Raw genomic sequence first — 13,890 nt, 5'->3', positions numbered from 1 at the left:
CTGTATTCCCCACGTACCCCTGTGAGTCTGTATTCCCCCCGTACCTCTGTGTCTGTATTCACCCCATACCCCTGTGAGTCTGTATTCCCCCCGTACCCCTGTGAGTCTGTATTCCCCCCATACCCCTGTGAGTCTGTATTCTCCCCGTACCCCTGTGAGTCTGTATTCCCCCCGTACCCCTGTGAGTCTGTATTCCTCCCGAACCCCTGTGAGTCTATATTCCCCCCATACCCCTGTGAGTCTGTATTCCCCCCGAACCCGTGAGTCTGTATTCCCCCCGAACCCCTGTGAGTCTGTATTCTCCCCATACCCCTGTGAGTCTGTATTCCCCCCGAACTCCTGTGAGTCTGTATTCCTCCCGAACCCCTGTGAGTCTGTATTCTCCCCGTACCCCTGTGAGTCTGTATTCCCCCCGTACCCCTGTGAGTCTGTATTCCCCCCATACCCCTGTGAGTCTGTATTCTCCCCGTACCCCTGTGAGTCTGTATTCCCCCCATACCCCTGTGAGTCTGTATTCTCCCCGTACCCCTGTGAGTCTGTATTCCCCCCGTACCCCTGTGAGTCTGTATTCCTCCCGAACCCCTGTGAGTCTATATTCCCCCCATACCCCTGTGAGTCTGTATTCCCCCCGAACCCCTGTGAGTCTGTATTCCCCCCGAACCCCTGTGAGTCTGTATTCTCCCCATACCCCTGTGAGTCTGTATTCCCCACGTACCCCTGTGAATTCCCTTTGAGTGACACAGTTTTCTCCCACATTTCAAACCTGTCCAATTCAGAGCACTGATTGGTCCCAAGTGAGGCATGGCTTCTCTGGGGCCAGGAGGAAGGTCTGTGACAAGTATTTTCCTTGAAATAAAGGAAAATCCATGCAACAAATGTGTTTTGTTGTCAGGGGGTTGGCACAGAGAATAGCCAAAGTGCCTGTTTCTCTGCTGTAACTCTCTCTGGCTCTACCCAACATCAAATACAGAGTTTGCAGTGACGAAGACATAACCCAGGGACAGAAACAAGGTCCAGTGCTCCCTCACACTCCATCTTCCCCCTCAGCAACAGGGCCCTGTGCTCCCTCACACTCCACCTTCCCCATCAGCAACAGGGCCCTGAGCTCCCTCACACTCCTCACACTCGATCTTCCCCCTCAGAACCAGGGCCCTGTGCTCCCTCACACTCCACCTACCCCCTCAGCAAAAGGGCCCTGTGCTCCCTCACACTCCACCTACCCCCTCAGCAACAGGGCCCTGAGCTCCCTCACACTCCACCTTCCCCATCAGCAACAGGGCCCTGTGCTCCCTCACACCACCTTCCCCATCAGCAACAGGGCCCTGAGCTCCCTCACACTCCATCTTCCCCCTCAGCAACAGGGCCCTGTGCCCCCTCACACTCCACCTTCCCCATCAGCAACAGGGCCCTGAGCTCCCTCACACTCGATCTTCCCCCTCAGCACCAGGGCCCAGTGCTCCCTCACACTCCACCTACCCCCTCAGCAACAGGGCCCTGTGCTCCCTCACACTCCATCTACCCCCTCAGCAACAGGGCCCTGTGCTCCCTCACACTCCACCTTCCCCATCAGCAACAGGGCCCTGAGCTCACTCACACTCCTCATACTCGATCTTCCCCCTCAGCACCAGGGCCCTGTGCTCCCTCACACTCCACCTTCCCCATCAGCAACAGGGCCCTGAGCTCCCTCACACTCCTCACACTCGATCTTCCCCCTCAGCACCAGGGCCCTGTGCTCCCTCACACTCCACCTACCCCCTCAGCAACAGGGCCCTGTGCTCCCTCACACTCCACCTACCCCCTCAGCAACAGGGCCCTGTGCTCCCTCACACTCCACCTACCCCCTCAGCAACAGGGCCCTGTGCTCCCTCACACTCCACCTTCCCCATCAGCAACAGGGCCCTGTGCTCCCTCACACTCCATCTTCCCCCTCAGCAACAGGGCCCTGAGCTCCCTCATACTCCTCACACTCGATCTTCCCCCTCAGCAACAGGGCCCTGAGCTCCCTCACACTCGATCTTCCCCCTCAGCACCAGGGCCCTGTGCTCCCTCACACTCCACCTACCCCCTCAGCAACAGGGCCCTGTGCTCCCTCACACTCCACCTACCCCCTCAGCAACAGGGCCCTGAGCTCACTCACACTCCTCACATTCCATCTTCCCCCTCAGCATCAGGGCCCTGTGCTCCCTCACACTCCACCTTCCCCATCAGCAACAGGGCCCTGAGCTCCCTCACACTCCATCTTCCCCCTCAGCAACAGGGACCTGAGCTCCCTCACACTCCTCACACTCGATCTTCCCCCTCAGCAACAGGGCCCTGAGCTCCCCCACACTCGATCTTCCCCCTCAGCACCAGGGCCCTGTGCTCCCTCACACTCCACCTACCCCCTCAGCAACAGGGCCCTGTGCTCCCTCACACTCCACCTACCCCCTCAGCAACAGGGCCCTGTGCTCCCTCACACTCCTCACACTCCATCTTCCCCCTCAGCAACAGGGCCCTGTGCTCCCTCACACTCCATCTTCCCCCTCAGCAACAGGGCCCTGTGCTCCCTCACACTCCACCTTCCCCATCAGCAACAGGGCCCTGTGCTCCCTCACACTCCACCTACCCCCTCAGCAACAGGGCCCTGTGCTCCCTCACACTCCACCTACCCCCTCAGCAACAGGGCCCTGTGCTCCCTCACACTCCACCTACCCCCTCAGCAACAGGGCCCTGTGCTCCCTCACACTCCACCTTCCCCATCAGCAACAGGGCCCTGTGCTCCCTCACACTCCATCTTCCCCCTCAGCAACAGGGCCCTGTGCTCCCTCACACTCCTCACACTCGATCTTCCCCCTCAGCAACAGGGCCCTGAGCTCCCTCACACTCGATCTTCCCCCTCAGCACCAGGGCCCTGTGCTCCCTCACACTCCACCTACCCCCTCAGCAACAGGGCCCTGTGCTCCCTCACACTCCACCTACCCCCTCAGCAACAGGGCCCTGTGCTCACTCACACTCCTCACACTCCATCTTCCCCCTCAGCAACAGGGCCCTGTGCTCCCTCACACTCCATCTTCCCCCTCAGCAACAGGGCCCTGTGCTCCCTCACACTCCACCTTCCCCATCAGCAACAGGGCCCTGAGCTCCCTCACACTCCTCACACTCGATCTTCCCCCTCAGCACCAGGGCCCTGTGCTCCCTCACACTCCACCTACCCCCTCAGCAACAGGGCCCTGTGCTCCCTCACACTCCACCTACCCCCTCAGCAACAGGGCCCTGTGCTCCCTCACACTCCTCACACTCCATCTTCCCCCTCAGCAACAGGGCCCTGTGCTCCCTCACACTCCATCTTCCCCCTCAGCAACAGGGCCCTGTGCTCCCTCACACTCCACCTTCCCCATCAGCAACAGGGCCCTGAGCTCCCTCACACTCCTCACACTCAATCTTCCCCCTCAGCACCAGGGCCCTGTGCTCCCTCACACTCCACCTACCCCCTCAGCAACAGGGCCCTGTGCTCCCTCACACTCCACCTTCCCCATCAGCAACAGGGCCCTGTGCTCCCTCACACTCCACCTACCCCCTCAGCAGCAGGGCCCTGTGCTCCCTCACACTCCATCTTCCCCCTCAGCAACAGGGCCCTGTGCTCCCTCACACTCCATCTTCCCCCTCAGCAACAGGGCCCTGTGCACCCTCACACTCCACCTTCCCCATCAGCAACAGGGCCCTGAGCTCCCTCACACTCCACCTTCCCCATCAGCAACAGGGCCCTGTGCTCCCTCACACTCCACCTACCCCCTCAGCAACAGGGCCCTGTGCTCCCTCACACTCCACCTACCCCCTCAGCAACAGGGCCCTGTGCTCCCTCACACTCCACCTACCCCCTCAGCAACAGGGCCCTGTGCTCCCTCACACTCCACCTTCCCCATCAGCAACAGGGCCCTGTGCTCCCTCACACTCCATCTTCCCCCTCAGCAACAGGGCCCTGATCTCCCTCACACTCCTCACACTCGATCTTCCCCCTCAGCAACAGGGCCCTGAGCTCCCTCACACTCGATCTTCCCCCTCAGCACCAGGGCCCTGTGCTCCCTCACACTCCACCTACCCCCTCAGCAACAGGGCCCTGTGCTCCCTCACACTCCACCTACCCCCTCAGCAACAGGGCCCTGTGCTCCCTCACACTCCTCACACTCCATCTTCCCCCTCAGCAACAGGGCCCTGTGCTCCCTCACACTCCATCTTCCCCCTCAGCCACAGGGCCCTGTGCTCCCTCACACTCCACCTTCCCCATCAGCAACAGGGCCCTGAGCTCCCTCACACTCCTCACACTCGATCTTCCCCCTCAGCACCAGGGCCCTGTGCTCCCTCACACTCAACCTACCCCCTCAGCAACAGGGCCCTGTGCTCCCTCACACTCCACCTACCCCCTCAGCAACAGGGCCCTGTGCTCCCTCACACTCCACCTTCCCCATCAGCAACAGGGCCCTGAGCTCCCTCACACTCGATCTTCCCCCTCAGCACCAGGGCCCTGTGCTCCCTCACACTCCACCTACCCCCTCAGCAACAGGGCCCTGTGCTCCCTCACACTCCACCTACCCCCTCAGCAACAGGGCCCTGTGCTCCCTCACACTCCACCTTCCCTCTCAGCAACAGGGCCCTGTGCTCCCTCACACTCCACCTTCCCCATCAGCAACAGGGCCCTGTGCTCCCTCACACTCCATCTTCCCCCTCAGCAACAGGGCCCTGAGCTCCCTCACACTCCATCTTCCCCCTCAGCAACAGGGCCCTGTGCTCCCTCACACTCCACCTACCCCCTCAGCAACAGGGCCCTGTGCTCCCTCACACTCCACCTTCCCCCTCAGCAACAGGGCCCTGTGCTCCCTCACACTCCACCTTCCCTCTCAGCAACAGGGCCCTGTGCTCCCTCACACTCCACCTTCCCCATCAGCAACAGGGCCCTGTGCTCCCTCACACTCCATCTTCCCCCTCAGCAACAGGGCCCTGAGCTCCCTCACACTCCTCACACTCCATCTTCCCCCTCAGCAACAGGGCCCTGTGCTCCCTCACACTCCACCTTCCCCATCAGCAACAGGGCCCTGTGCTCCCTCACACTCCATCTTCCCCCTCAGCAACAGGGCCCTGTGCTGCCTCACACTCCATCTTCCCCCTCAGCAACAGGGCCCTGTGCTCCCTCACACTCCATCTTCCCCCTCAGCAACAGGGCCCTGTGCTCCCTCACACTCCATCTTCCCCCTCAGCAACAGGGCCCTGTGCTCCCTCACACTCCACCTTCCCCATCAGCAACAGGGCCCTGTGCTCCCTCACACTCCTCACACTCCATCTTCCCCCTCAGCAACAGGGCCCTGTGCTCCCTCACACTCCATCTTCCCCCTCAGCAACAGGGCCCTGTGCTCCCTCACACTCCATCTTCCCCCTCAGCAACAGGGCACTGTGCTCCCTCACACTCCATCTTCCCCCTCAGCAACAGGGCCCTGTGCTCCCTCACACTCCTCACACTCCATCTTCCCCCTCAGCAACAGGGCACTGTGCTCCCTCACACTCCATCTTCCCCCTCAGCAACAGGGCCCTGTGCTGCCTCACACTCCATCTTCCCCCTCAGCATCAGGGCCCTGTGCTCCCTCACACTCCATCTTCCCCCTCAGCAACAGGGCCCTGTGCTCCCTCACACTCCATCTTCCCCCTCAGCAACAGGGCCCTGTGCTCCCTCACACTCCATCTTCCCCCTCAGCAACAGGGCACTGTGCTCCCTCACACTCCATCTTTCCCCTCAGCAACAGGGCCCTGTGCTCCCTCACACTCCTCACACTCCATCTTCCCCCTCAGCAACAGGGCACTGTGCTCCCTCACACTCCATCTTCCCCCTCAGCAACAGGGCCCTGTGCTGCCTCACACTCCATCTTCCCCCTCAGCATCAGGGCCCTGTGCTCCCTCACACTCCATCTTCCCCCTCAGCAACAGGGCCCTGTGCTCCCTCTCATTCCACCTACCCCCTCAGCAACAGGGCCCTGTGTTCCCTCACACTCCACCTTCCCCCTCAGCAACAGGGCCCTGTGCTGCCTCACACTCGATCTTCCCCCTCAGCAACAGGGCCCTGTGCTCCCTCACACTCCATCTTTCCCCTCAGCAACAGGGCCCTGTGATCCCTCACTCTCCATCTTCCCCCTCAGCAACAGGGCCCTGTGCTGCCTCACACTCGATCTTCCCCCTCAGCAACAGGGCCCTGTGCTCCCTCACACTCCATCTTTCCCCTCAGCAACAGGGCCCTGTGATCCCTCACACTCCATCTTCCCCCTCAGCAACAGGGCCCTGTGCTGCCTCACACTCGATCTTCCCCCTCAGCAACAGGGCCCTGTGCTCCCTCACACTCCTCACACTCCATCTTTCCCCTCAGCAACAGGGCCCTGTGATCCCTCACTCTCCATCTTCCCCCTCAGCAACAGGGCCCTGTGCTGCCTTACACTCCTCACCATCTTCCCCCTCAGCATCAGGGCCCTGAGCTCCCCCACACTCGATCTTCCCCCTCAGCAACTGGGCCCTGTGCTGCCTCACACTCCTCACCATCTTCCCCCTCAGCATCAGGGCCCTGAGCTCCCCCACACTCGATCTTCCCCCTCAGCAACAGGGCCCTGTGCTGCCTCACACTCGATCTTCCCCCTCAGCAACTGGGCCCTGTGCTCCCTCACACTCGATCTTCCCCCTCAGCAACAGGGCCCTGTGCTCCCTCACACTCCTCACACTCCATCTTTCCCCTCAGCAACAGGGCCCTGTGATCCCTCACTCTCCATCTTCCCCCTCAGCAACAGGGCCCTGTGCTGCCTTACACTCCTCACCATCTTCCCCCTCAGCACTCTCTTCCTGCACTGCCCTGGCCTACATCCAATGTTAAGCTAAATGTCTGAGTTTCAGTTCCCCGTGTCTGAGGTGGGTTGCCCTGTGTTTCACGTGCTTTTGGTTCCCAGTTTTCCTAGCGCAGGAACCTTCTCACAAATGGATGTTACACGGCGATCATGTCTGATGGTTCATGGCTGAGGGATCACTATTGAGGGGCATAGGTGAGGAATCTTGGCAGAACTGTCACAACTGAGGGGTGACTGAGGCCCTAGCCGTCAGGTGGGTTTTGGGGTCAGTGGTTCAGTGTGAGACTTGACGTTGCTGCAGTACAGAGTGTTGGTTAGCAGGAGTGAAGATCTAGAGGTCCAGTACCACAGGACCTATGAACAGCGGGGCCTACTACCGACTGGGCCCATTCCCGGAGTGCACATTACAGTTGGGCTGCGTGTTTAATCCATTTGATATTCCGGTCAGTTCTGGCGCCTGTGATGGTAATGCCACTGAATGCTGAGGACAGGAGTCCCTCTTGTGGCAAGTGGTCAGTGCCTTGCTTATCTGTAATATGACTGCGATTGGTCAGACATGCCCTCTGAGTCCAGCAGCATGCTGATGTGGGCTGCTTCAGATGTTGCAGAGGTTGAAGATGAACCTGGCCTCTCCGCCCTTTTGATGGAAGGAAGCTGAGTACAGCGTGGAGTCCAGGGGAAATTTTGCAGTGATATCCCGGGACTGGGATGATTGAACTAAAACGGGGTGTTTTCCCTGAAAACCTTCATTGCACCTACTGCCTCCCCATCGATTTAATCTAGGCAATGACCTCCAAAGGTATTTATTAACTTAAATTGCTCTAAACTTGTTTCCTTATATCTTTTCTTTTAAATATCTTAAACTTCACAGTTAAGGAACAATAAATAATTATTGTCACAGTGGTTGTGATTGTTGAAGGTCATCATCTCACAGCTATGATTGTTTTAAACAATTATCAATATCAGAAACATTCAACCGTTTATGACAGCCAGATAAGCTGGGATTGTGCGTAGATCAGATGGCAACACACACAAAATGCTGGGGGAACTCAGCAGGCCAGGCAGCATCTACAGAAAAGAGTACAATTGACATTTTGGGCCGAGACCCTTCAGCAGGGCTGACGAGAAAAAGATGAGTAGATTTAAAAGTCAGGGAAGGGGAGACAGAAACACAAGGTGATAGGTGAAACTGGGAGGAGAGGTACAGAGCTGGAGAACGGGAGTCTGATAGAAGAGGAGAGAGAGCTGTCCATGGAAGAAAGAAAAGGAGGGAGCAGCCCCGAAAGGAGATGATGGGCAGACAAGGTGAGAAACAGAAAATGGGACGAAGAATGGTGAAGGAATGGGTAGGCCATTACTGGAAGTTTGAGAAATCGACATTCATGCCATTAAGTCAGAGGCTATCCAGACGGAATATAAGGTGTTGTTCCTCTAACCTGAGGGTAGCCAACAGAGTGTAGGTACTCGCCAGAGGAAGCGGGATCTCCCAGTGGCCACCCATTTTAATTCCCGTCCCATTCCCATTCTGATATGTCAACCCATGGCCTCCTCTGCTGTCACGATGAAGCCACACTCAGGTTGGAGGAACAACAACTTATATACCACCTGATGGAATGAACATCAATTTCTCAAACTTCCAGTAATGCCCCTCTCTCCTCTCCTTCACCATTCCATATTCCCTTTTCCCTCTCTCACCTTATCTTTTTGCCTATCCATCACCTCCCTCTGGTGCTCCTCCCCTACTTTTCTGTCTTCCATGAGCCTCAGTCTCAGGCTGGGTGCTTACTGGGCATCGACCAGGCAGGGCCGCTGTGCTAACTACACTTAACCTCAGGGTCCTGTCACCTGCCGCTCACCAAGAGGTAGGAAGTCCCTTGTGGGCTGCAGAGTTAGGGAGGTGCTCTCCTCTCTCATGACCTGCTACCATCCTAGTGGGATAAAACAAGAGAGTGGCCTGGTCCTCATCACCCCACAAGACCCTGCCATGAGGAGGCAGCTGAGAGAGCAAAGACCTGTATCACTGTGCGCAGCTCCCACACAACACACAAATTCGCCAATGGCACCACTGCTGTCACAGATGATGTCATGGAAACATACCAAGGTGACATAGATCAGCTAGTTGAGTGATGCTGCAGCAACGACCACACGCCCAGCATCAGGATCACGCAGGAGATGATTGTAGTCAGGCTAACACACAGCAGCCCTCATTGCAGGGTCAGCAGTGGAAAGGGTGATGAAACCATCAACAAAGGCATGTCAACGTCTCTACTTTTTACAAGGAAATTTGCTTTGTCGGTAGAGATTCTGACAAACCTGCAGGTGCACAGTGGAAAGAATTCTGACGGGCTGTATCATGACCTGGGGTGCAAACTCGAATGCAGAGGGTTCCTGGGTACAGGTCTTCCCACGATCGAGGACATCTACCAGAGTCGGTATCTCAGGACGTGACATCCATCATTAAATATTCCCATCAGCTGGGAAATGGCCTTTTCTCAATGCTGCCTGCCTGGTTTCCAGCTCAAAGTGCAACAGCTGTGTCTCCGTTGCCACCATGACCTGAAAAACCCTCATTCTGGCTCAGAGATTCTTGCACTAATGTGGTAATGTCACTTTTTATTACGTCATGTAAGTTATGTTAACTTCAGATGCTGTTGGTAATGTTTGTAATGGACTGTGCTGTTGCTGCATCAAGCTGATTTTCATGGCAATAATATCCCGGTACACGTGCCCACAACAATAAAGCTGACGACAGACTGAGAGGAGAGGCAAGCGGTACCCAGGAACGCTGGCCTCTGACTGCACGACAACCTGCTGGGGGTGGACCCCGCAGACGCACGCTGCACGCCGGGGCGATTCGACAGAGGGGGACAGCAATGTTGCTCAACTTACCACAGAGCTCCTTGGTGTCCACATGACTGCAGCAGGGAGAAGGGAGAGAGAAACTCATTACTTCAAGCCATCTGCGCATCACGTCCTGACCGACAGAGCGGAAAGTCACAGCTCGATCACAGGAGCACATCCCACGAGTGAAAGGCAGCAGCCATGTCACAGGCTGGTGTTTTCCTTCACAAGCACAGACAGCAGGCCAGTCTGGTGTCTCCCGAACGCCAGCCAGCACCTCGTGTCAACAGGTGCCCTGACTGTCACCTTGTTGCCATGGCTACCATGCTATTTCCGGTCAGAAGTTTCTGTACGGGAATGAAGCTTGATTTCATCTGAGAAGCTCATCCCAGGGTGTGCGGCAAAACATTCCCACACTCAGTGCAGACAGCAGCACGCTCCGTCGGGGATGGCTGACTCGTTAAACTGGATCCCATCATATCTCAACCTGATGTAGCTAATAGTGCAGGCCACCTGAACGGGGGGGTGACCCCATGGGAGGAGGGCATTTGAACAGGGTGTTACTTGGTGTAACCAGAGGAGGGAGAGCATTCAAAAGTGTGTCACCTGGTGTGGCCAGTGGATATGAACAGGGATGTGCTGATGTGGCCAGTGGACATCAAGTCATGTCTACCTGCGGTCCAGATGAAGGGTCTGGGCCCAAAATATCAACACTCCTCTTCCCGCCAGAGATGCTGCCTTACTCCCAGCCTCCGGGATGTAATGGCACACACAACAGCCTGTTTCACTCACTCATACCGGGCCTGTTACCGAACTGACCACATAAGGTGGGGAAAACAACCCAGGGGACAGACATGGGGAAGCCAAGCAACTCTGCCTCGCCGTGTAAGCACGGTCAGTGACTGCCGAGCTCTCATACCCCTGTTACAAGCCCTAGGTTTGTACACTGTTTGACAGGTGAGGCAGGTGATGGCTGCTAGATCTTTCTGTCGGGGTCACCGCAGTCCAGCCTGAGGTTAGGGGTGGGATCAGGGTCCAGTGTCCAGGGTCCCTGAGGTGAAGGTGTGAGTTAAGACAGAAGGTATGCTTTTTGCCAATGGGGGATTTTTCCCGTGACTTGCACTGATTTCACCATTATAACCCAATGTGAGAGGCAGTTCCATTCCTTAGCCTATGTTTGAACATAGGCTGGACCCATGAATTGAAACTTAGAGACAGTGAACATGCGACTGGAGATAGGGCATCGCTTGATAGCACTGAAAATGACACTCTCTGCTGATACACACTGCATCCAGTACATCTCACTGCATTCACTGCATCCAGTGCCCTCAGACACTTCTCAACAGTGTATGGAATGTACTGCCTGGGAAAAGTCTCTGGCTGTTCACTCAATCTGTGTCTGGTTTTACAGAGCTGCAACACTACCTTATGTCTCTTGAAATCAGTCCCACATCAGCCAACAGATCATACACCTTCTTATTAACCCTGTCAATTTGCACTGTGACAGTGAGGGATCTGTCCATTAATCACACTGTCAATTTTGCACTGTGACCCTGAGGGATCTGTCCATTAATCACACTGTCAATTTGCACTGTGACCCTGAGCGATCTGTCCATTAATCACCCTGTCAATTTGCACTGTGACCCTGAGGGATCTGTCCATTAATCACCCTGTCAATTTGCACTGTGACCCTGAGGGATCTGTCCATTAATCACCTTGTCAATTTGCACTGTGTCCCTGCGAGATCTGTCCATTAATCACCCTGTCAAATTGCACTGTGACCTTTAGGAATCTGTTCATTAATCACCCTGTCAATTTGCACTGTGACTCTGAGGGATCTGTCCGTTAATCACCCTGTCAATTTGCACTGTGACTCTGAGGGATCAGTCCATTAATCACCCTGTCAATTTGCACTGTGACTCTGAGGGATCTCTCCATTAATCACCCTGTCAATTTGCACTGTGACTCTGAGGGATCAGTCCATTAATCACCCTGTCAATTTGCACTGTGACACTGAGGGATCTGTCCATTAATCACCCTGTCAATTTGCACTGTGACCCTTAGGAATCTGTCCATTAATCACCCTGTCAATTTGCACTGTGACCCTGAGGGAAATGTCTATTAATCACCCGCACAGTTTGCACTGTGACCCTGAGCGACCTATCCATTAATCTCCCTCTCAACTTGCAAAGTGACCCTGAGAGATCTGTCCATTAATCACCCTGTCAATTTGCAAAGTGACCATGAGGGATCTGTCCATTAATCACCCTGTCAATTTGCACTGTGACCCTGAGGGAAATGTCTTATCACCCGCACAGTTTGCACTGTGACCCTGAGCGATCTGTCCATTAATCACCCTGTCAATTTGCACTGTGACCCTGAGGGATCTGCCCATTAATCACCCGGACAATTTGCACTGTGACCCTGAGTGATCTCTTGGGCATCGGATTAGTTCATGGACGTTGGACTTTGGACTAGTTCACGGACGTTGGACATCGGACTAGTTCACGGACGTTGGACATCAGACTAGTTCACGGACGTTGGATATCGGATTAGTTCATTGATGTTGGACATCGGATTAGTTCATTGACGTTGGACATCGGATTAGTTCATGGACGTTGGACTTTGGACTAGATCATGAACGTTGGACATCGGACTAGACCACGGACGTTGGACATCGGACTACTTCACGAACATTGGACATCGGAGTAGTTCACGGATGTTGGACTTTGGACTAGTTCACGGATGTTGGACTTTGGACTTGTTCATGGACGTTGGACATCGGACTAGTTCACGGATGTTGGACTTTGGACTACTTCATGGATGTTGGACATCGGATTAGTTCATGGACATTGGACTTTGGACTAGTTCATGGACGTTGGACTTTGGACTAGTTCATTGACTTTGGACGGGACTAGTTCATGGACGTTGGACATCGGATTAGTTCATGGACATTGGACTTTGGACTAGTCCATGTACCTTGGATATTGGACTAGTCTTTGGACATTGGACCAGTTCACGGACATTGGACATCGGACTAGATCATGGACAATGGACATCGGACTAGTTCACGGACGTTGGACATCGGACTAGTTCACAGACGTTGGACTTTGGACTAGTTCATGGACGTTGGATTTTGGACTAGTTCATGGACGTTGGACATCGGACTAGTCCACGGAAGTTGGACATCGGACTAGTCCATGGACGTTGGACTTTGGATTCGTTCATGGACGTTGGACATCGGACTAGTCCACGGACGTTGGACATCGGACTAGTTCACGGACGTTGGACATCGGACTAGTTCACGGACGATAGACATCGGACTAGTTCATTGACTTTGGACTTGGGACTAGTTCATGGACGTTGGACATCGGATTAGTTCAAGGACATTGGACTTTGGACTAGTCCATGTACCTTGGATATTGGACTAGTCTTTGGACATTGGACTAGTTCACGGACGTTGGATATCGGATTAGTTCATTGATGTTGGACATCGGATTAGTTCATGGACGTTGGACATCGGATTAGTTCATGGACGTTGGACTTTGGACTAGATCATGAACGTTGGACATCGGACTAGTCCACGGACGTTGTACATCGGACTAGTCCACGGACGATGGACATCGGACTAGTCCACGGACGATGGACATCGGACTAGTTCACGGACGTTGGACTTTGGATTCGTTCACGGACGTTGGACATCGGACTAGTCCACGGACGTTGGACATCGGACTAGTTCACGGACGTTGGACATCGGACTAGTAGACGGACATTGGACATCGGACTAGTTCACGGAAGTTGGACTTTGGACTTGTTCATGGACGTTCGACATCGGACTAGTTCACGGACGTTGGACTTTGGACTTGTTCATGGACGTTCGACATCGGACTAGTTCACGGACGTTGGACTTTGGACTTGTTCATGGACGTTCGACATCGGACTAGTTCACGGATGTTGGAGATCAGATTAGTTCACGGACGTTGGACATCGGACTAGTTCACGGACGTTGGACATCGACTTTGGACATCAGACTAGTTCACGGACGTTGGATATCGGATTAGTTCATTGATGTTGGACATCGGATTAGTTCATTGACGTTGGACATCGGATTAGTTCATTGACGTTGGACATCGGATTAGTTCATGGACGTTGGACTTTGGACTAGACCACAGACGTTGGACATTGGACTAGTTCACGG

The 13,890-nt window shown here is 55.1% G+C and overlaps 1 protein-coding gene across 2 annotated transcripts in view; it reads right to left on the bottom strand.

Annotated features, from left to right (window-relative positions):
- The window catches only part of necab2 (N-terminal EF-hand calcium binding protein 2), a 153,588-nt gene that overhangs the window by 102,289 nt on the left and 37,409 nt on the right, over positions 1 to 13,890 (bottom strand). For both annotated transcript variants that reach the window (XM_073069570.1, XM_073069572.1), the window contains exon 4: positions 9,741 to 9,766. In XM_073069570.1, coding sequence (XP_072925671.1) covers positions 9,741 to 9,766 — 26 coding nt within the window. The remainder of the gene's footprint in view (positions 1 to 9,740; positions 9,767 to 13,890) is intronic.

The sequence above is a fragment of the Hemitrygon akajei genome, chromosome 17, assembly GCF_048418815.1.
Source record: "Hemitrygon akajei chromosome 17, sHemAka1.3, whole genome shotgun sequence".
In the NCBI taxonomy this organism is placed as follows: Eukaryota; Metazoa; Chordata; class Chondrichthyes; order Myliobatiformes; family Dasyatidae; genus Hemitrygon; species Hemitrygon akajei.
This window is presented reverse-complemented; position numbering and strand designations above follow the sequence as displayed.